General features: G+C 41.1%; 1 protein-coding gene across 2 annotated transcripts in view; it reads left to right on the top strand.

The window, feature by feature from the left end:
- The window catches only part of gabbr1b (gamma-aminobutyric acid (GABA) B receptor, 1b), a 120520-nt gene that overhangs the window by 41388 nt on the left and 56784 nt on the right, over positions 1 to 22348 (top strand). For both annotated transcript variants that reach the window (XM_084919189.1, XM_084919190.1), the window contains exons 7-9: positions 12 to 257; positions 381 to 444; positions 20629 to 20706. In XM_084919189.1, the coding sequence (XP_084775315.1) occupies positions 12 to 257; positions 381 to 444; positions 20629 to 20706 (388 nt within the window). The remainder of the gene's footprint in view (positions 1 to 11; positions 258 to 380; positions 445 to 20628; positions 20707 to 22348) is intronic.

Here is a 22348-nt window from a genome sequence, read left to right as displayed (position 1 = left end):
CCCGTATCCAGACTTCTCAAGAGTTTCTTGCTCAGCTCATGTCCAAACTTGGGGGTAAAAATCCAGAAGAAACAGGTGGTTTCCAAGAGGCTCCGCTGGCGTATGACGCTGTGTGGGCTCTAGCACTGGCCCTCAACAAAACCGTTGGGCCCCTTAGGGCCAAGGGTCATCGTCTTGAAGATTTCAACTATAACAACCGAGATATCACTGCTGAGATCTACCGAGCAATGAACACCAGCTCTTTTGAAGGAGTGTCTGTAAGTGCAACACTTACTGGTGCTGGAGTGAGAGAAAAAAAGTTGCAAAGAGAAAGACACGTGGGTACTGTGTGAAGGGTGCGTGCAGATATTGCATCATCAACATTTTTATGCTTCTTTCAGGGTCATGTTGTATTTGATGCTCAAGGATCTCGAATGGCCTGGACTTTAATTGAACAGCTTCAAGGTATGCTACAGCAAACATGTCTACTTTCAAATAGAACTGATTGTTGGGTCTGTGTTTCCACATACCCCACTAGTTTAGAGACTTATTCCTCATGAAGAACGCAAGACATAACAGAACAACCGACTCGCTAACGAGGGAAGTTTTGGGTCAGAACCAGCTCTTGGAGCTCATGCTCCTAACCTGTCTCCAGCCCAAATCCTTCAAAGAGCAGCTTCCCTCGCAGCTATTTATTGACAAGCTGTTACAATACACATACAACACAACACGAGCACTTCCCGCCGTAAAACCCCCAATGGTTCTAAGACAAGGCACTATGTGTGTGTATGTGTGTGCATGTGTATGCATGTGCAAGAATGTGTGTGTGTGTGTGTGTGTATGCGTGTGAGAGTGTGTGCGTGCGTGTGTGTGTGTGTGTGTGTGTGACCTCCTGCTCACCAAAAGGGTCATAAAAGCAGGAAGCTTACAACACAAGAAACAGATCTTCCAGATAGAATGTATCTGCAATAAAACCTCCCCCAGCGCAGAGTGGCTGGAGAGGTGGTCAGAGACAAAGGAATGTCTTGATCCTATAGATTGAACTCAGACTTTACAAATGTAAGAAACCACAATGACAACATTCAACAATTAGACTTAACATTCCCCCCTTTTTGTCATTGTATACTTAAATTTCAACTAATGCACCCTTGTTTGTGGCAGTGTCAGTGTAGATTTCATTCATACACAACTCCTCACGTCATTCACCTTCTATCGCTGCAAAAGTTCACATTCATGTAAGCGTTAACCTGCTTCTCGTTGATCTCATACACAGTAAACTACATCCTGCAAGTAAACAAATGAATGTCAACAGTCAAACAAGAAGAATCAACATTACCAAAAATCATATGTCACTACAATCCAAACATATACAGACACTGGCATTCAAACACATCAGTTGATTTTATTGTTTGTCCATGTGGCTCTCAGCTAACTTCAAAGCTGTAGCCTGGTCAACACTCCTTTTATGACTCCTATCAACCCCTCAAATCTTCTCACTGTAGGCATCCTGTGGGGGTTAGAATCAACTGGTGAATCATCTGCATTTACAACTCTTCTCCTTTCCTGTTGTCTCTGCAGAAAAAGATTTTTAAAAGGAAATTAGATCAAGTTGTTTATGATCTTCTCCCCCCTTTTTGAGTCATGTCCACCCATGGCTCAAAACTTCAACCAGCTTAGAGAAGTTGACATGATGTAAATGTAGACAAAAAAAAGGCTTCTCTGTTTACATCTCTCCCTCGCAGAGGCGCTTCTCTGCAGTGCACCAAATCTGCATGGCAAAATGACACACTTTAGGTGATCTTCATCCTTGGGAAGGGTGGTGTCAGCTATTTCCCAGTCTCCTAGCATCTGTGCTTCACACAGAACCACAATTCCATCGCTGAACTTCCTCTGTGCTGTCACTTATGGAGCTTGGCGCGCTCCCTTCATCCCTCAGGTTCTCACGTTCCAACGCTGCTGACAATTTAAGGCAGAGCACGTCGTACACCTTAGTTGTCTTCCTCAACGTCAACGTCGAATCTCCTTCATTTTATTTAAGGTTTTGATGTGCGAAATCTCCTCATGACACTCGCTTGGAAGCCCAATAGCACAGCTCTCTGTAGGATGTCTGCTGTGCTGAAGATGATCTCTGACCCTCCTGAACCCTGTCTCCTGGCCTCAGCTTCCATCTTGTCGAGGATCTTCTCAGTCACTCTTTCTCATCATGGCACCTAGGGCTGCCACGATTAGTCGACTAGTCACGATTACGTCGACTATCAAAATCGTCGACGACTAATTTAATAGTCGACGCATTGTTTGAAGCTTTGTAAGATCACAAAAGACGCAGGAATAAGTAGTAGGATTTAAGAGTGTAATAACGGACTGAAACAGAAGATGGCAGCACTGCATGTACAAGGATGCCAGCTGCCGTTAAACCCCGAAGAAGAAGAAGTAGCTCTGTCCCAGAATTCATAGCGCAGCCCAGCTCAGTTTCCAACAATGGCGGCAGCTAGTTAGTTTTAATGTTACTCTTATTATTCTTTCTGGGTCACAAAATAAACGTTTAACATATTTTCAGGCGAGAATGTAGCTGTGTTTACCTCAAATATCTGCTCAGTTTATCAAGACACCACATATTTTCAAAAGCGCTCCGACGTTTTCAGAGACGTCTGTTACCCACTAGCTCGATAGCGAGCCGGGGCAAGGCTCACTAGAGCCGTGAGAACACCGGACTCCCGGCTTCAAACCCACCTCCGTCTTTCGCTACTCAGGTTAAACATATATAAGTCACTTAGATAATTTGTTGTTATTGTTTGGCTTTTTTTTAGTATTTTATTTGTTCCTGAGTAAATCGGTTTGGCTGAGATCAAAGTTATAGTTTTTACACAGCTGAATAAACGTCAAGCAGACAGCTGATTATCAGAAGTGTGAGATGCTCCAGAATTTACTCCGGTGTCCCGTTATATGTTAGATATCAAGGAGCAGACGGCTGAGTTTATTAAACTTCACCTAAACAATCTGCAAATTTCATTAAAATTTAATAAACTATCATCTTGTCTTTATTTTTAGTTAGCACATACCTTAAACACTTAAAGCTGTAAGCTAATGATAGTTATATAAGAGCAGATGCTGCTGGTGCAATAAGCTGTACGTTTTACATCCAATGGATGATGATCTGATTAGTTGACTAATCGCAAAAATAATCGGTGACTAGTCGACTATCAAAATAATCGTTTGTGGCAGCCCTAATGGCACCTCACGACACCTGCAAATTAAAAATTGACACTCCTCTTGTGCCACACGGCTCTCACCATGTGTCAACTCCCCAATGAGACATGTACAAGAATGCTGCACATTCTCTCTGAAAAATTCTCCAGGGTTTCCCTCTTGGAGCAGCTTCACTCCAAACCTGTAACCCTGTCAAAACATCAGTCAGCAGTTAAATGTTAAGATTGTTTAACTCCCAGCTCCACCCGGAGCCTGTATCCTCGAAGACAAAGTCTTTAAGTTAAAACAAACTTCACATTTGCAACCAACTGCAGCTCAAGTGTAATAAAGTATTCAGCATCACAGAGACAACTATCATTGCAGGTTTATTCTGAACTCATTAAACCCCTACGTTTTCCCATAATTTGCTCCAAATCATTGAACATCTGAACTTCATTCCACATTGTAATCAGTGACTTTCCTTAAGTTTGTCACTCACCATGAGCCCAATAGTGGTCAGATAATGAGCCCCATTTGACTATTCTGTAACCACTTGCACATCTGTTCAATTGTCACTTATCTGTCTGTGCTGAATCCTTTACAAGCACTTACAACACAAAATCTCAGTAATCCTGTGGTAGAAAAACATCATTAAGTTGTGTCCTGCTGTAAATCACATGATCAAATCACATGATTAACCCTCTGCTGTACGGGTTCCTGAATGGCAGCCTAAAGTAATAGCTCCCTCGCGAAAATAGTTATTTCGTCCCTTCAGACCATCAAATACTAGACCTACAAATAATACTCGAATAGATGAGAGGGGCAAGAATGGGGAAGACGCGTGCAAACAAAGAAACCACCGCCGCAGAAACTGCAGATGCAGAAAATTCGAGGAGCAGCTCTCTTACGAAGGGACAAGAAGGCGAAGCTAATGCTAACCCAGCTCTCTCAAGTGCCGACGTAAGTTTGACAAAAATCTTGGAGGAGATTCGGGACTTCCGAAAAGACATAAAAGAACAATTAACTGGTATTAAATCAGAGATTATCAGCGTTAATCAAAAAATAACGGAGGCAGAGGTACGAATTGAAAAAGTGGAAGACCGTGTTCAAAATTTGGAACAGACGCTGAATAAGATGATAAAAGTCATGCATCAACAAGAAAATAAGTTACTTGACTATGAAGGAAGATCCCGACGAGAAAATTTAAGGATATATAATGTTCCGGAAGGAGCCGAGGGCTCGTCTATGATGGACTTTGTGGAAAAACTACTGCGGGACACTCTGGAGATAAACCCTACCGTGGAGTTTGGCATCGAGAGAGCACACCGGGCGCTGGCATCAAGACCCGCCGGAGACAGGCAAGATAAAACGCGATCAATAATAGTCAAATTTCTCCGCTATAGGGTTAAAGAAGAGATCCTATGTAGAGCTTGGGAAAAGAAGAAAGTTTTTCTGAATGGGAAATTAATATTCTTTGACCATGATTACCCTCCAGTAGTACTGCAGAAGAGAAAGGAGTACGTAGAGGTGAAGCGGGTGTTAAAGCAGAAAAATATCCGCTTCCATACTCCGTTCCCGGCAAAACTACGAGTGTTTTATGAGGATGGAACATGTCTGTATCAGACGGTGGAGGAGGCGACCACAGACATGAAGGACAGAGGGCTTCCAGTTAATGTGACTACATCGAAGGAGAGTCTGGTTGAGCAGCTGTCCCGTACCGCCTGGGAAACAACGAGAGGATCAACTCAGCGAGGGACAGACGACGAGCGAGAGAAAGATATCAGGGCGAGACTGCGAACCTTCAGAAGACAGATCATACCCTCGTCAGAGGAGTTATAAGTACTGTCGGGTTTTAAAATAAGGTAAAAATACGCGGTGTTATATATATTTCAAGATGTTTATGTGTATATCTCTACCCCAATTGGATGAGATTATATAGATATAAGCGAGGGATGCATAAGGACACACTTTTTGTGTAATGAACAACGACTTTGTTTTCTTCCGCCTCAAGTGCCATGGCGGGGGCCCTCAGCCCATATATGGGAGAGGCTTTCCCTCACAGCTAGACGTTTTTTCTAGCTCTACCCAGGGTCACTTATTAGAGACCCCAGCCTTGGAATCACAGTCTTTTTTTTTGTATTTGTTACTTATGTTTGATATCTTTGTTTGTTTAGGGAGTAGATCTGATAAGCTTCATTCTATTTGTTCCATGGACATACGTTGATTACATATGGCTAGTGATAAAGTAAAATTTCTATCTTTCAATGTTAATGGGCTGTTAAATCCAATTAAACGTACTAAAATCCTATCTAAAGTGAAAGCAGAACAAGCCCATATAGTCTACTTACAGGAGACCCACTTGACAGATAAGGAGCACGTAAAATTAAAGAGAATGGGTTTTACTAATTTGTTTTTCTCTTCATACAAATCAGGACATAGGAGAGGAGTTGCAATCCTTATTTCAAGCAAATTAAACTTTGAAAAAGTATCTGAAATGGGTGATAAAGAGGGCAGATTTATTCTAGTAAAAGGAAAAATAGATGGGAATTTGATCACCCTTTTAAATGTTTATGCCCCGCCAGAGAGTGATATTAGTTTCTTCCAAAGGATCATTAATATTATGGTAACAGAAACAGAAGGCCTTTTGATCTGTGGAGGGGATTTAAATATACACCTACAGCCAAAATTAGACTCGTCTAGCAGGAAAACGTACGATATGAAATCCCCATATATTAAAGTGAATGCACTTTTTGAGGAGGTAGACCTTTTTCCTAATAGAAGGGACTATACTTACTACTCTGCTCCACACTCTCTTTATACAAGGATAGATTATTTTATAACATTTGGTAAAGATAAGGATAAAATACATACTTGTGGAATTGGGACGATAGATATAAGTGACCATGCACCAATATACTTATCCATTGATTTTAACCTATGGTTAAAAAATAATACATGGAAATTGAACTCAAGTCTATTGAATGATTCGCCTTTTAAGGCACAAATTAAATCAGAAATTAGTCTCTTCTTAGAGTTCAATGATACCGGAGAAGTACCACCTCCCATACTATGGGATACTTTGAAGGCGGTACTAAGAGGGAAAATTATAGCAATAACTTCATTTAGGAAAAAAGATAAGAATAGAAAACTAGAGGAGTTGAATAAGAGACTAAAGGAACTAGAAAGAAGACATAAAAGGGACTCAGCACAGGATATATTAAGGGAAATTAAAAACATTAGGAACGAAATTAACAATCTAGCCACACAAGAAATCAAGAAAGATTTAATGTTTTTGAAACAGAGACACTATGAAAGTGGCATTAAATCTACCAAAATATTGGCGTGGAAATTGAAAAAAAAAGACAGCGGAAAATACAATTTATAAAATTAGGGACCCAAGTACAAAAGTGATAAAAAATAAATTAAATGAAATACAGGAAGCCTTTGAAAGATTCTATAAAACCCTATACTCTGAAGCCCCTGGCGGGACTGAAGCTCAGATTGATAGTTTCCTGAACCCTCTAGACTTACCCACTTTAGATGAAGAACAAAATCAAGCAATGATAATGAACATAACTGAAGAAGAATTAAAAGCTGCAATTAATAGGCTTAAATTAAGTAAATCACCAGGACCAGATGGTTACACGGCAGAGTGGTATAAAGAATTTAAAAAGGAACTGATACCTGTTTTACTGCCTTTTGAAAAAGGCACAAATGCCCCCAAGCTGGAAGGAGGCAATTATCTCAGTTATACCAAAAGAAGGCAAAGATAAAACGGAATGTGGATCTTTCAGGCCAATCTCCGTTCTTAATGTGGACTATAAACTTTTCACATCTATCATGGCCAAACGGCTAGAAGAGTTCCTACCAACATTGATATGTAACGACCAAACGGGTTTCATACATCAACGCCAAACACAGGACAATATACGAAAGATATATATTATGGACCATATACAAAAACATAAAATCAAAGCAATTGTGATGAGTGTAGACGCTGAAAAAGCCTTTGATTCCGTCAACTGGAAGTTCCTTTACAGGGTATTATATAAATTTGGCTTTCATGATACGATCATTAAAACTATACAAGCACTATATGACAATCCTACAGCCAGGATTAAAATTAATGGATGCCTATCTAACAGTTTTACCCTAAAAAGGGGCACTAGACAGGGCTGTGCATGGTCACCGTTACTTTTCGCATTATACTTGGAACCACTAGCTCAATTCATTAGGCAAAACGAAGACATTAAGGGAATTTTTATTAAAGGGACGCAATATAAACTGGCTTGCTATGCAGATGACATTTTGGTCTACCTTGGACACCCAACATATTCTTTACCCAAACTGATGCAATCATTTGAACAATACGGCCAATTATCAGGCTACAAAATTAATATAGGTAAAACCCAGCTACTCTCATATAATTATAGCCCACCAGAAGAAATAAAATGTAGTTATCCCCTGGTATGGCAAACGGAGTCTTTTAAATATTTAGGCATAAATTTACCGAAAGATCTTACAAAATTATTTGAATAGAATTACCTACCCTTATATAAAAAAATAAAGGAAGATATAGTAAGATGGAACTCAATTCCTTTCTTTAGCTTTAATTCAAGAATTGATTCTATTAAAATGAATGTATTGCCAAGATTTTTGTATCTATTTCAAACCCTACCAATAGAGATTAACCAAAGTCAATTCAATGAGTGGGATAAAATGTTATCTAGATATATATGGCAAGGTAAAAGACCAAGGGTTCGCCTCAAAACTCTACAGCTGGCTAAGCAAAAGGGAGGATGGGGCCTCCCTGACCTCAGATACTATTACTTTGCAGCGCAGATGAGAGCAATAATATGCTGGTGTAACCCATCATACACTGCCCAATGGAAAACCATTGAGGAACAAATGCTGTCTATTCCTATTCAGGCAACTCTAGCTGACAATAATCTACAAACCTATATAAAAAACATTGATAACCTGTGGGTGAAAAGGACCCTTAAAACATGGAAAACTATTATAAAGGAATATAAACTCGAGACCAATATTACAGTTCTTAAATGGTGTGCTTACGACTCAGAGTTCAAGCCTAATGAATTGGATTCTAGATTCAAGGACTAGACAGGTAAGGGCATAACAGCCCTGTGTAGTATAATGAAAGATGGAAAATTGTTCAGCTTTGACACGCTTAGAAAGACATTTTCATTAGAAAAACAAGACTTCTATCGATATTTGCAGTTAAGGCACTATGCTGACACGAAGATGAGAAATGTAACAATGACAAACACACGCTTGATGGAATTGTTTATAAAAAGCTATAACTCAGAAACTATTGATAGAATTGTATCATGTCTGTATAAGGGTCTAATGGATTTGAAACCACATTCGACCTCATATATTAGAACAAAATGGGAGAAGGAAGGAGGGATAAAAATATTAGAGGAAGAATGGACGGCAATATGGAGGTATCAGTGGATGTGTACCAGCTCACAAAAGTGGAGGGAATTCGGCTGGAAGTGCCTAATTAGATATTTTATAACACCCTCTCAGAAGTCTCACTATGATGATAACTCCCCTGCTTGTTGGAGGAACTGTGGAAATCAAAGTGCAAATCACTACCACATTTTTTGGGACTGCTCTATCTTGAGGGATTATTGGAGAGAAATACATAATGCCTTACAGGATATCTTTAAATGCGAAATACCCCTCGAGAGTAAGACTATGTTCTTTGGATATATACCTCAGGAATGGCCTAAATATGATAAACGTTTAGTAAATATTCTACTGGTGGCCTGTAAAAAGAGTATCACCAGAAAATGGTTATCCCCTGAGAGCCCAAACATAAGTACATGGATGGAAATCACAATGGAAATCTATAACATGGAAAAGATAACAGCTTCTGTTAACCACAAGCTGGAGAAATTTACATCATACTGGGAAAACTGGGTCAAATATATCACGCCTCACAGGCCAGATTTTATTTTTACAAACCAATAACTGTGATGTATGAGAATATATATTTATAGGATCACCCCCTACCAACACATTCGGTTTTTTTTTGTTTTGTTTTGTTGTTTTGTTTGTAGGTTTGTTGGTTTTGTTTGTTTTCTTATTTCGGATTATGTGATTGTATATAGTTGTAAGTATTCTCTCTTTACGACTCGGATGTAAATTAAAATACTATTTCGGTATCTAAGGCAGATAATATAAGCAAGAAGTATGCTTACATGATGTACATACTGTGAATGCCTGCTTTTGAAACCTTAATAAAAAAAATATAAATTAAAAAAAAAAAAAAAAAACCCTCTGCTGTAGAAAAGAAATGTAAATGTTAGCGCTGCACAGGTGCATACACTCTTTCTCACAGTGCACTCTGTGAGCAACACAAAGTAGTGAATAACACACCTGGTAAATTCACAAACATCCAGAAAAATTACAGCTAAAAAGGTTAAATTTGCAGAGTTCACATAGTCATGTGACCCAAGTTTCCTCCCGTGGTCTCTTCCTGTTCCTGCAACAAGAGACACACACAGAGATACATCCACACCTTTGTCGGGTGGGGGTTAACTTCACATAATGGTGTTAAGTCAGTCAGTCTTGTCAGCTTTTACCAGTCAGTCCCCCATTTTTTTTATTTTCACTCATTCATTCACTCAGTGATTCTTTCTTTTGCTGATAGTGGAAATTATCGTCACATTTCGTTTCCACCCTCAGCAAAACGACGACATTCAAAAAGAAAAAGAATTTAGACTGGATTTCCTCGTTGAACACTTATAGAAAAAGAGACTCGCTTCCTAATTGTCCCAATAAGTGACTTTCTCCTGAGCCCATTTTAATTTTGGAGAAACTCACTTTGCAACCGTTCGCAACAACATGTTGTGTAGTTCTTCCTATTCAAACGTTCAGATCTGCTTAGATGACAGGAAAATTATCAAACAAAACTTTCAGTGCACTATGAAAGTAACAAAATAAAAAGAATAAAAGAAAGGAAAGGAAAGGCCTTGTTAAATCATGACACGTGTTCTTCATTTCAGGGGGTAAATCATACCAAACCTAATTGGCAGGCTCAACTTAGTAACAAAAGACAAATCAACAGCCAGATTAATTCCAAAACATCCATCCATCAGCCGCACAACACACAACATAAGCCTAAATTTGTTTATTAGCTATGAGTTTAATCCCCAGGTCTGTGCTTCTTCACTCATTTAGGTCACAGACCCATTTTATTCAGTTTTCCTTCTTTCCCTGTCATCACAAAACATGTGACATGTTGTCATGTACTTCACAAAACAAGTTTGTTCTTATGTACTCAGAGGTATGTATCTGGGTGCAGGATTCACCCGCACATCAAAACAGTTAACTCAGTGTTTTAGTCTCCACTCTAAAAGACTCCAACACATCCCATTCACTTGTGCTAAAATTCACCTAATAGTCACCTTTCCTTAATCTAATAAGGATCAACTAATTTGCATATCAGCTATTAACCCACCAAGTTGACAGGACAACAGAAATGCATGTTCAAAATATTATCACAAAAATAGAATTTCCTTCAAACAGTAAATTATTTGTGCTGCATCAATCAAGCAGAAAGCATCTCCCAATTTACTATATTAACAACTAAATTTATTGTCTGATCACTGGTTGGTCAAACCAGAATCTTTTTTTCCCACAAACCCACAACTGTTGTCCTGTAACCTAGAGAGTTAATTGTCAGCATTGGATAAATTCAGCATTTGATAACAAGCTGATTTTCATTGCATGTGTGTGTTATTAAGCAGGTTTAATCGATGTCTGTGGAGCTGTATATCCAGCAGGGCATGTTCTTAAAGCTGCCTTTCCTACACATTTCTCTGCTATTATTTGATCATTTCTTAACTACTTTGCTATGAGTCCACTGGTCTTTGCATCACTTTTCATCACACTAAGTGAATTGGACAAGATGATAACCAGACTCACATGCTCAAGATGCTGTCTAATCTTCATGAGCTCTCTTGTGTTTGTAAGTGTTAGTAGGGTTAATACATTTTCTGTTTGTGTGTGTGATTTTGTATATGTTTCTTTTTGCAGTGTTTCAGACTCCTTTCCCACTTAAAGCAGTTTCCTTTTTTCCCAGGATTGCTAACCCAAATTTTGATTTCCCACACTAAACGACAGCCTTCCTCTGTGTCCTCACCTGCTCCTCTCACTCCGTTCTCCTCTCCCTCTTTGCAGTCCAATGGCAAACAGTTCTCTTCAGCTTTGTCCTGTGTCATTCTCACTGTCTCATCTTGTCACTGATTTTAATAGCTTATTAGATACAGTGTGCAGTGATTTTGTCCTTTAACAATTATATGTGTATCATGTAAAGATAGTAATGTATGCAATGTCTTGATTGCATGCTCAATCATACAGGTAAGTAAATTCCAAAAGGTTGATTCTGTTCATCTGGACTTTTTCAGTGGGAGAAACGTTTTGTCACTCTAACAAATAAAAAGACCATCTAAATAAATCAGGGCACTGAATATTTCAGATTTAACACTGTCCATTACCCCAGATTCCATAGAGCTGACATAAAGGCTTATCCATAATTTTGTAAACGTAAATAAGAAAGTATGTTGGCGCACACATATCTATCTAGATTTTGCATCTATTATTGTAAAGTCTGTATAATAGGTATTGCTACATAAATAGAATGGAAAGGAATTATGTTTTATCTAGAAACAAAATACAAGCATATATTCACACTGAAGTTCATCTCAAGCCTTATAATGGGAAAGTCTTCATTAAATGTGCCATGGCTGATGCTGAGCATTTGTTACTCAAAACAAACAAAGAAACAAACAAAAATATTCAAAACAAACAAACAAACAAAAAAGTAATGTATTACACATTACTTTTGTTACACTACTTTTTCTATAAGCAATGTCGCATGTTACTTAATTTTCTGTCAAAGAAAGTAATTTGTCACGTTACATTATTTTTGTGTTACTCCTCTACCTGATCTGTTATACAGATAACCAAATAACCTTTGCGAGGAAAATAATATAATTGTAACTGTAATGTGATTACAATAACCCCACACAACCATCTCTAGGGTTTACAAAGAATGGTCTGAAAAAATATATCCAATGCATGCTAGTTTGGGGATTTGATGCAGATGTACTACAGCAGCAGAAAACCAGAGCAGATGCCACTCATGTCAGTTAAGAACATGAAATTGAGGCTAGCATTCCGCACAGGCTTACAAAAATTGCTGAAGATGGGAAAATTATCGCCTGGTCTAATGAGTCTTGATTTCTGCTGCAACAGTCAGATGGTAACATCAGATTTAGATGTAAACGACATGAAAATGTGGCTCCATAAGGATCCATATCAGTGGTTTAGACTATGGCTGTGGTGTAATGTTTTAGGAGAAATATTCTCCTGGCACGCTTTGGGTTCCTTAGTATCAGTTCAGCATCATTTAAACACCACAGTCTGCCTAAGTAACGTTGCTAACCATTGCCATTCATTTATTACAGTGTACAGTGTTTCTGCTGATCGCATCCGCCAGGATAACACATCATGTGACAACAGCCAAATAATCTCAAACTGAATTCTTAAACATGAAAATGAGTTAACTGTACTCAAACGGCCCCCACAGTCACCAGATAATAATCCAATAGACCACCTTTGGAGTGCAAACTGCATCATCGTGGATGTAGTCTGCAAATCTGCTGCAACTGTGTGATGATGATGTCATGTCGACATGGATCAAAATCTTTCAGGAATGTTTCCCACACCTTGTTCATTCTGTGCCATGAAAATTTAAGTCTGTTCTGGTGGGAATCAAATGAGGTTTATCTAATAATTTGATGGGCGAGTATATTGTATAATGTAACTGACGGTTTCTGACTTACTTACAAAATGAGTAATTTTATCATGGTGCGCAACTACAGTGGGAAGAGAAGAATTTTTTTTTAAAAGCAGTATGCTTTAGATGTTTAAACTATCTTGAGTGAATAAACTGTTGTTCACTGACGAAAAGATGTAATGCCAACATAGCTATGGACTGTCATGAGGCCTGTGAGCCATGCAATGAGCAGTACTGCTGTAGAGCATATTACTGTGCGGAACCCTGTTAATTGACATTAAGAATTATGTATAATGGTTATGTGATTGCAGTCCAGTGGGTGATAGCTCGTTTATTCATTCATCTGGATTTAAAAGTGTTATTACAATAAACCCTGGGTTTCTCACATGGGTAGATTTTATTTCCATTAAAAAAACATTTTGTTTATATCCCACTGGCTGGATTTTATTAATAAAATATTACATGAATTGCATTGTCTTTGTTGCATTTGTTGAAGATGAAATATGTATGGAATGGGACATGTTGAAATACAATAGTAAAAAAATTTTTTTCTCATCCGTCCATCCATCCATTCATCCATCCATGTTCTTCCGCTTATCTGTGGCCAGGTCGCGGGGGCAGCAGCCCAAGCAGAGAATCCCAGACCTCCCTCTCCCCAGCCACCTCCTCCAGCTTGTACACCAAGGCGTTCCCAGGCCAGCCGAGAGATATAGTCTCTCCAGCGTGTCCTGGGTCTGCCCCGGGGCCTCCTCCCGCTGGGACATGCCTTTAAAACCTCATCCAGGAGGCATTCTTGTCAGATGCCCAAACCACCTCAGCTGGCTCCTTTCGATGTGCAGGAGTAGCGGCTCTACTCTGAGCCCCTTCCGAATGGCCGAAATTCTCACCCTATCTCTAAGGGACACGCCAGCCACCCTTCAGAGGAAGCCCATTTCCGCCGCTTGTATCCGCAATCTCGTTCTTTCGGTCACTACCCACAGCTCGTGACCATAAGTGGGGGTAGGGACGTCGATCGACCGATAAATTGAGAGCTTCCCTTTTACACTCAGCTCTCTCTTCACCACCACAGACCGGTACAGCGTCCACATCGCTGCGGCCGCTGCACCAGTCCGTCTGTCGATCTCCCGCTCCCTTCTCCCATCACTCGTAAACAAGACCCCGAAATACTTAAACTCCTCCACTTGGGGCAGGGACTCGTCCCCAACCTGGATTGGGCACTCCACCCTTTTCTGGCTGAGGACCATGGCCTCCGATTTGGAAGCGCTGATTCTCATTCCCACCGCTTCACACCCAGCTGCGAACCGTTCCAATGCGTGCTGGAGGCCATCACCCGAAGAAGCCAACAGAACCACATCATCTGCAAAAAGCAGAGATGAGATCCTGAGACCACCCAAGGGAAAGCCCTCCGCCACTTGGCTGCGCCTAGAAATCCTGTCCATAAAAATTATGAACAGAACCGGCAGCCCTGGCGGAGCCCATCACCCACCGGGAACGAGTCCGACTTATTGCCGGCAATGCGAAGCAAGCTCTTGCAACGGTTATACAGGGATCGAATGGCCCGTAGCAATGGGCCAGGCACCCCATACTCCCGGAGCACCCCCTACAGGACCCCCCAAGGGACACGGTCGAATGCCTTCTCCAAGTCAACAAAACACATGTAGACTGGTTGGGCAAACAAATCCCATGCACCCTCAAGTATCCTTGAGAGGATAAAGAGCTGATCCAGTGTTCCGTGACCAGGATGAAAAAAATATTGTTCCTCTTGGATCCGAGGTTCGACTAACGGACAGACTCTCCTCTCCAGCACCCTGGCATAGACTTTCCCAGGGAGGCTGAGGAGTTTGATCCCCCTGTAGTTGGAACACACCCTCCGGTCCCCTTTCTTAAAGATGGGGACCACCACCCCGGTCTGCCAGTCCAGGGGTACTGCCCCTGATCTCCACGCAACATTGTAGAGGCGTGTCAACCAAGACAGCCCTACAACATCCAGAGCCTTCAAGAACTCGAGGTGGACCTTGTCCACCCCAGGGGCTCTGCCACCAAGGAGTAGTTTAACTGCCTCAGTGACCTCGCCCCCAGAGATTGGCGGGTCATCCCCTTCATCCCCAGACTCTGCTTCCGCCACGGAAGACGTGCCAGTGGGATTGAGGACGTCCTTGAAGTATTCCTTCCACTGCCTGACAATTTTCTCAGTCGAAGTCAGCAGCACTACACCCGCACGTAACCTGTCCAAGATGGCGGGAGTGTATACGGCAGGCCGTCTCCGTCTCTCTGTTAAGGATTTTATATCTGAATTTGCTGACTTACTGGGAAGTGTTTTCTTACGCTGTGATTGTATTTTAATTGTTGGCGATTTTAACATTCATGTTTGTTGCGAGGACGGCTCACTAGTCAAGGACTTCCTTGCTCTTATTGATTCATTTAATCTCACCCAGTGGGTGGGTGATCCAGCTCACACAAAAGCTCACACACTCGACTTGGTACTGTCCCATGGTTTGGATATCTGCATCACGGACATTAACAACCTTGGGATTTCGGACCATTTTCCGATTTTGTTTAACACTGTTATTAACAATGTTGATTTGTATAGCGATGGTTCTCTACGGCAAACGCACTCGGTGAGCTCTCAGTCAATTGCTCATTTCACTGCTGCTTTTCTTGATTCTCCTCTTTCTGATGTTAATGGTATTGCGGATTTATCAGCGGAGGAACTTGCCAACCTTTTTAATACTACATGTGCCGACATTCTTAATTCGGTGGCACCTCTGAGGACAAAAAGTGCCAAAATGTTACGCCAACCCTGGCTTAATGACACTACACGCCCTTAGGTGTGAATGTCGGCGCGCTGAGCGAAAATGGAAAAAAGATAAACTCCACGTCTCTCTGGACATTCTTCGTAACTGTCTATCTAGGTATCAAAAGTCTGTTAAAGCTGTTAAATCTGTCTTCTTCTCTGGTATTATCAGGTCTAACTGCCATAATGTCCAAGCCCTTTTTAGTATTTTTAATTCCTCGATAAACCCTTGCCCCTTCACTTGTAGGGATGCCTCCCCTGTACTTTGTGATAATTTTTTAAACAATTTCACTGACAAAATTTTAGTTCTGAGGGCATCTCTCTCATCTCAGTCATTGTTAGTTTCTGACCCTGTTCCAGTCCCTGAATGCTTGACTGTCTTTCAACAGTTCAAGCCACTGTCTTATTCTGATTTAACAGCTATAATTGATCATCTCAACATCTCTAATTCCCCCCATGATATCCTTCCATCTCGTTTTCTTAAGGAAGCTTTGCCCACTATTGGTCCCTCCAACTTTTACTGAATGTATCACTGTCATCAGGTTGTGTACCGTCAGTATTTAAGCATGCTGTCGTGCAACCCATTATAAAGAAAAAGAATCGTGACCCTAGTGCTTTAACTAACTACAGACCAATCTCCAAACTCCCCCTTATATCCAAAATTCTGGAAAAAACGGTTCTAAAACAACTTCAGACCTTCCTTGATACTAACGGTATCAATGAAAAATTTCAGTCTGGCTTTAAACCTCGCCATAGCACTGAGACAGCGTTACTTAGGGTTTTTAATGATCTTCCTTTAGCTGTGGACTTGGGCCATTCCGTGGTTTTAGTTTTACTAGATCTGACTGCTGCCTTTGACATTGTCGACCACAACATTCTCATTTCAAGACTGGAACATGTCGTTGGTCTTAAAAACATAGGATTTGAACCAATATAAAGCTATCTCTCAGAGAGGTTGTTTTCCGTAGCCATGGGGCAACACTCCTCGGCCTCTGCCCCCATTCACTGTGGTGTGCCTCAAGGATCTGTGCTCGGCCCAGTTCTTTTTTCCTTGTACATGCTGCCATTGGGATTAATATTTTAAAAAATATAACATTTCCTGTCACTTCTACGCCGACGACATACAAATTTATTTCCCCTTGACATTGGATGTCTCTACTTCCCTGCGACCCCTATTTGACTGTCTAAATGAGGTCAAAACTTGGTTATCACGTAACTCTCTCACACTGAACGAGGATAAGACAGAAGTAATAATTCAATAATAATAATAAATATAACTGTTCAATAATAATAATAATTTTTGATAGTCACACCCCGCTGGAACAACTAACTGATGCCTTAGGGCCCCTTGCTAGCCATCTTTCACCCACTGTTAGAAACCTTGGTGTTTTTCTGGACAGCTCTTTTAAACTCGAGAAACAGATCTCCTCTGTGGTAAAAAAAAAAAAAAAAACAGTTTCTACCAGCTGCGTTAGATATCTAAAGCAAAACCATACCTCCCTTTGAAGGACCTTGAAAAGCTCATTCACGCTCTTATCACTTCCAAATTAGACTACTGTAATTCTCTCTACTGGGGCCTCCCATCTTCGTCTATTCACCGGCTCCAGTTAGTTCAAAACGCAGCTGTGCGTCTCTTAACTGGTACTAGAAATTATGCCCACATCACACCAGTTTTAGCCAATCTACATTGGCTCCCTGTTGATTATCATATCAATTTCAAAATTCTTTTGCTTACCTTTAAAATTCTAAATAATTTGGCTACCAGCTATCTATGCGAACTCCTTCCCTAATAAGGCACTTAGATCTTCCAATCAAATGCTCCTGACGCAACCGAGGTCTCGTCTGAAGTCCAGAGGTGATCGGGCCTTTGCTGTTGTAGCTCCCAGACTCTGGAATAACCTCCCGCCTTATATTCGTTCCTCCGAGCCCATCCAGTCTTTTAAATTGCGTCTTAAAACGTATTATTTTAGTCTGGCTTTTGATTAAAACTAGTATGTTATTTCGTGGCTAGTTTTTGTTTCAAACAATTGTCATATTGTTTCCTGCCCTCCTTTTAACTGTTTCTTTTTATTCTGATCTTATGCTATTGCTCTGACCGACTGTGAAGTACTTTGGTCAACTTTGTTGTATTTTTATGTGCTATAGGAATACATTTTGATTTGATTTGATTTGATTTGATTATACACAGTGCAGGTAGAACACCGCTTTCCCCTCCTGAGTCGCCTGACGGTTTGCCAGAATCTCTTCGAAGCAGTCCGAAAGTCTTTTTCCATGGCCTCTCCGAACTCCTCCCACGCCCATGTTTTTGCTTCAGCCACCGCCTGCGCTGCATTCCTCTTGGCCTGTTGGTATCTATCAGCTGCTTCCGGAGTCCCACAGGCTAACCATGCCCGGTAGGACCCCTTCTTCAGCTTGGTGAAGACCACCGCGACAGGCACCAACTACCTTGCGGCCACAGCTCAATGCACCTCGGCAATGGAGGTGCTGAACATGGTCCATTTGGACTCAATGTCCCCAGTCTCCCTCGTAATGCTGTTGAAGCTCTACCGGAGGTGTGAGTTGAAGATCTCGCTGACCGGGGCCTCTGCTAGGCGTTCCCAGCACACCCTCACTGTACGTTTGGGCACGCCAGGTCTGTCCAGCATTCTCCCCCGCCACCTGATCCAACTACCACCAGGTGGTGATCAGTTAACAGCTCAGCCCCTCTCTTTACCCGAGTGTCCAAAACATATGGCCTCAGGTCTGGTGATATGATTACAAAATCGATCATCGACCTGTGGCCTAGAGTGTCCTGGTGCCATGTGCACTTATGGACACTCTTATGTTCGAACATGGTGTTCGTTATGGCCGAACTGTGATTTGCACAGAAGTCCAATAACAAAACACCACTCGGGTTCAGATCCGGGAGGCCGTTCCTCCCAATCACGTCCCTCCAGGTCTCACTGTCATTCCCCACGTGAGCATTGAAGTTTCCCAGTAGGACAACAGAGTCCCCAGGAGGAGCACCCTCCAGTACCCCACCCAGGGACTCCAAGAAGGCTGGGTACTCTGAACCGCCACTCGGCGCATAAGCACAGACAATGGTCAGGACCCATTCCCTGATCCGAAGGCGAAGGGAACAAACTCTCTCGTCCACTGGGAGAAACCCCAACATACCAGCAGCAAGCTGAGGGGATACCAAGATACGCACCCCAGCCCGCCGCCTCTCACCAGGGACTGAGGCAGAGTCCAGCCCCTCTCCAGGAGGCTGGTTCCAGAGCCCAAGCCATGCGTTGAGGTGAGACCGACTATATCTAGCCGGTACCTCTCAACCTCATGCACTAACTCGGGCTCCTTCCCCACCAGAGAGGTGACATTCCATGTCCCAATTGCCAGTCTTGGTAGCCAGGGATTGGTCCACCAGGACCTCCACATTGTACCCGACCCCTACGGTGCCTCCTGCAGGTGGTGGGCCTGCAGGAAGATAGGCCCATGTCCCTTTTTCGGGCATGGACTAAGGCCCGCTTAGACGCTTGTCCTCGGGCACCCTCCCCGGGCCTGGCTCCAGGGCAGAGATCCAGTAACCCTATCCCAGGCAGGGTGAACTGTTCCCTCGATGGTCTTGTCGTAGGGGTCTATTTCATCTAATTCAAAAAAGGACATCAGTGCCACATCTTTGTATTAAGTACACAGTGGCATTCAGGATGTGGATAATATAGTCTGACACCATCTATACCAATAGATTGAAGCAGATTTATTTAAATGAACACAAAATGTCCCCATGAAGCTTGTAACTTATTTGCTTACCTAGATTTTCAGTAGTTCATAGAGTCTTCTTGTCACAGTCAAAATGCTAGATTTGATGCCATGTAGAAAATTGTGATTTTATTTCCCAAAAGCAGACTTGATTTAACAAAGGTGAGCCTGTTTATTCAGGCTGCTGACAAATTCAATCAAACAAAAAGTCCAAAAAGCAAGGCAAACCTAAATCCACAGGAACATACTGGGACAGATCACAGACATTGTCCCACCGACTTCTTACCATTCAGCTGACTCCTCAGGACTTGCCTGACTCTCTGCAGGTGCTTACTGGTTGCAGCTCTCCTAGTGGCCTCTTCATGGTTCAAATTTGTCTGTGAGATTCTTGTAGCTGTCCTCTAAGTCTGCAATGTTGCCTTCTGGTAGTGTGATCCCCTCGGTTGTAACTACCTATATTTATATATATAAACACCCTGAGGACCAGTCAGTGAAATACATCACTGGGGGGGAGGTACAGGTAAATACATTGTGAGATAGTCAAGTGACTGAAAATGAAACCTGACTAGAGAACCAAACACAGACACTGAGATAAACTTTAATACAAACTGGAATTGAGAACTTAAGACTGGAAAGTCTGAGCAAATGCATAAGGTTGGAAATGTAAATAAAAAGCAAACAGAAAAACAAACAGAAGATATTTAATAATAAGCAGTAACTGAAAGTCCAAAAGCACGACAAATTGGGTCAACAACACTGGACCATCCTGTTTTCAGGATCCAGCACTGTGAAGTTCCCAATTAAACCAGAAGGTCCACTTAAAGTCACGAGATGCAATGTTTCTCCTGTTGTATGTTAAACTGCCTACATCCTTCAAAAGGAAAGTGAGGCAGCCCATTTCACAAAATGCCAAGCATTTAATTTGAGTTCAGTTCTGGTATAATTTTGCTGTTGTACTGAAATATTTAGAGGACAAATGTCCCTATACATATTTGGCTTGTTAGTAAGGTTGAAGACACTTCTGGATCTTCATTAATTATGTTAAGAGGCATTAGAGTGTGAGCCTCCACTCTCATTCTCTCTCTTTGTCTGTATTTCACAGGAGGAAGCTATAAAAAGATCGGATACTACGACAGCACTAAAGGCAATCTGTCCTGGTATGGGAATGACAAGTGGATAGGTGAGGAACATTCATCTTCCTATGCCCCTTTGTTTCTCTGTCTTGTACTCCACCCTGCACCCTTGTTCCCCCAAATTCCTTTTTCCTCCCTCTGTTATTACCCTCTCCTCTTTACCATCTCACTCTCTGTGGTCAAAGATTGGTGGTCAATTTGCATACATTTTTTTAGGTTTTGTTTAGCATGTGGGAACAGCAACAATTTGCTAAATTTTAAAGGCTCACCAGATATCCAGTTAAGTCACACCTAAATAACAACAGTTAAGCACTGTGATGGACCAGTGCTGTGCAGTGGCAGTTAGATTCTATTTATTAATTAAGCATGAAAACAAGTTTAATGCCATGACAGCGATACATTAAACAGAAGGTGGCTGCTAAAAGTCAAGTAATCTGGGTGGATCTGTGTTCTCTAATAAGCACACAGAGGATCTGAGACTGCATCCATTTCCGTTATGCCTGCACGAACAACAAAACGCAGATCTCACAGTGGTTAATGCACTGAAAAACTGTGCAGAATGTTGCAAGTCTGTCAGGTGAGAAATAAAATAATTGATGCAATGGGCAGTAGTGAGAGGGGGTAGTTGGTACATATTGACCTTGAGTTGTTTGGAATGTTTGCTTGGTTGTTCAATGCCTGTAGCAAGTCCTTTAAGAAGAGGCAGATACTCTTACTGCTCAAAAGTTAAGGATAACTTCAAAATATTATATATATATATATATAGAGAGAGAGAGAGAGAGAGATAAATTCTTATATATACAAAATAAATAATAAATAATAAATAAATAGTTAACCTCCTAGGACCCTGCGTCCACATATGTGGACATCACATTTTGGGTTATTTAGACCAAAATATTCACTTTTGCTCTACAAGGGCCCGATATCCACTTACGAGGACGTTATACTGCCACTGTTCTATCAAAATTCTAACAAATATCCTCATTTGTGGCTCTCATTTTTCTTAGAAACAAAAATCTGGTAAAAAAAAAAAAAACATTTGATAATTCTTTGTTTTTACATTCATCGGGCCCCAATATGCCCAAATATCAAAGAGAAATTAAAAATGCATGCTCTGGAAGAGTTCAGGTCTTAGGAGGTTAAAAAATATTTAAAAATTCAGGTTTATGTATCATATTTACTATATTTACCACCCTAATTCCCCACAATGCTTGCCTTTGGTGCAGTGCCTTTCGGTGCAGTGCCACCAGAGGTCCTGATGATAATGAGCCTCCAATACTGATTTTCAGCCTTGTCCCTTTCACAAAGAGGATTCTCCAGATTGGTGAATTTTAATATCATTTACTGTGGATGATGACATATTGATAGTCTTTAGAGTATTACATTGTGGAGCATTATTCTGAAACTGTTTCACAATTTGTAGACATGTTTTTTGCAATCTAGCTAACCTTTGTTTCTTCTGAAACACTGCCTTTGTAAGATGCTCTTTTATTACCCAATCATCTTACTGACCTGAACCCAATTAACCAAATTAGCTGCAGAATGTGCCTGATACTAAATTTATTTAGTAACACATAAAACCAAACATTTATCTGGAACTTGTTACAGTTTTGTTTTTATAAGTGGTGAATATCTTTTCATATTGGAAAATAACAATAACAACAAAAAAGATTACCTACAGCACTGCGT

This window comes from Perissodus microlepis, chromosome 22 (genome assembly GCF_051167445.1).
Source record: "Perissodus microlepis isolate ML-2025 ecotype Zambia chromosome 22, ASM5116744v1, whole genome shotgun sequence".
NCBI lineage: Eukaryota > Metazoa > Chordata > Actinopteri > Cichliformes > Cichlidae > Perissodus > Perissodus microlepis.
This window is presented reverse-complemented; position numbering and strand designations above follow the sequence as displayed.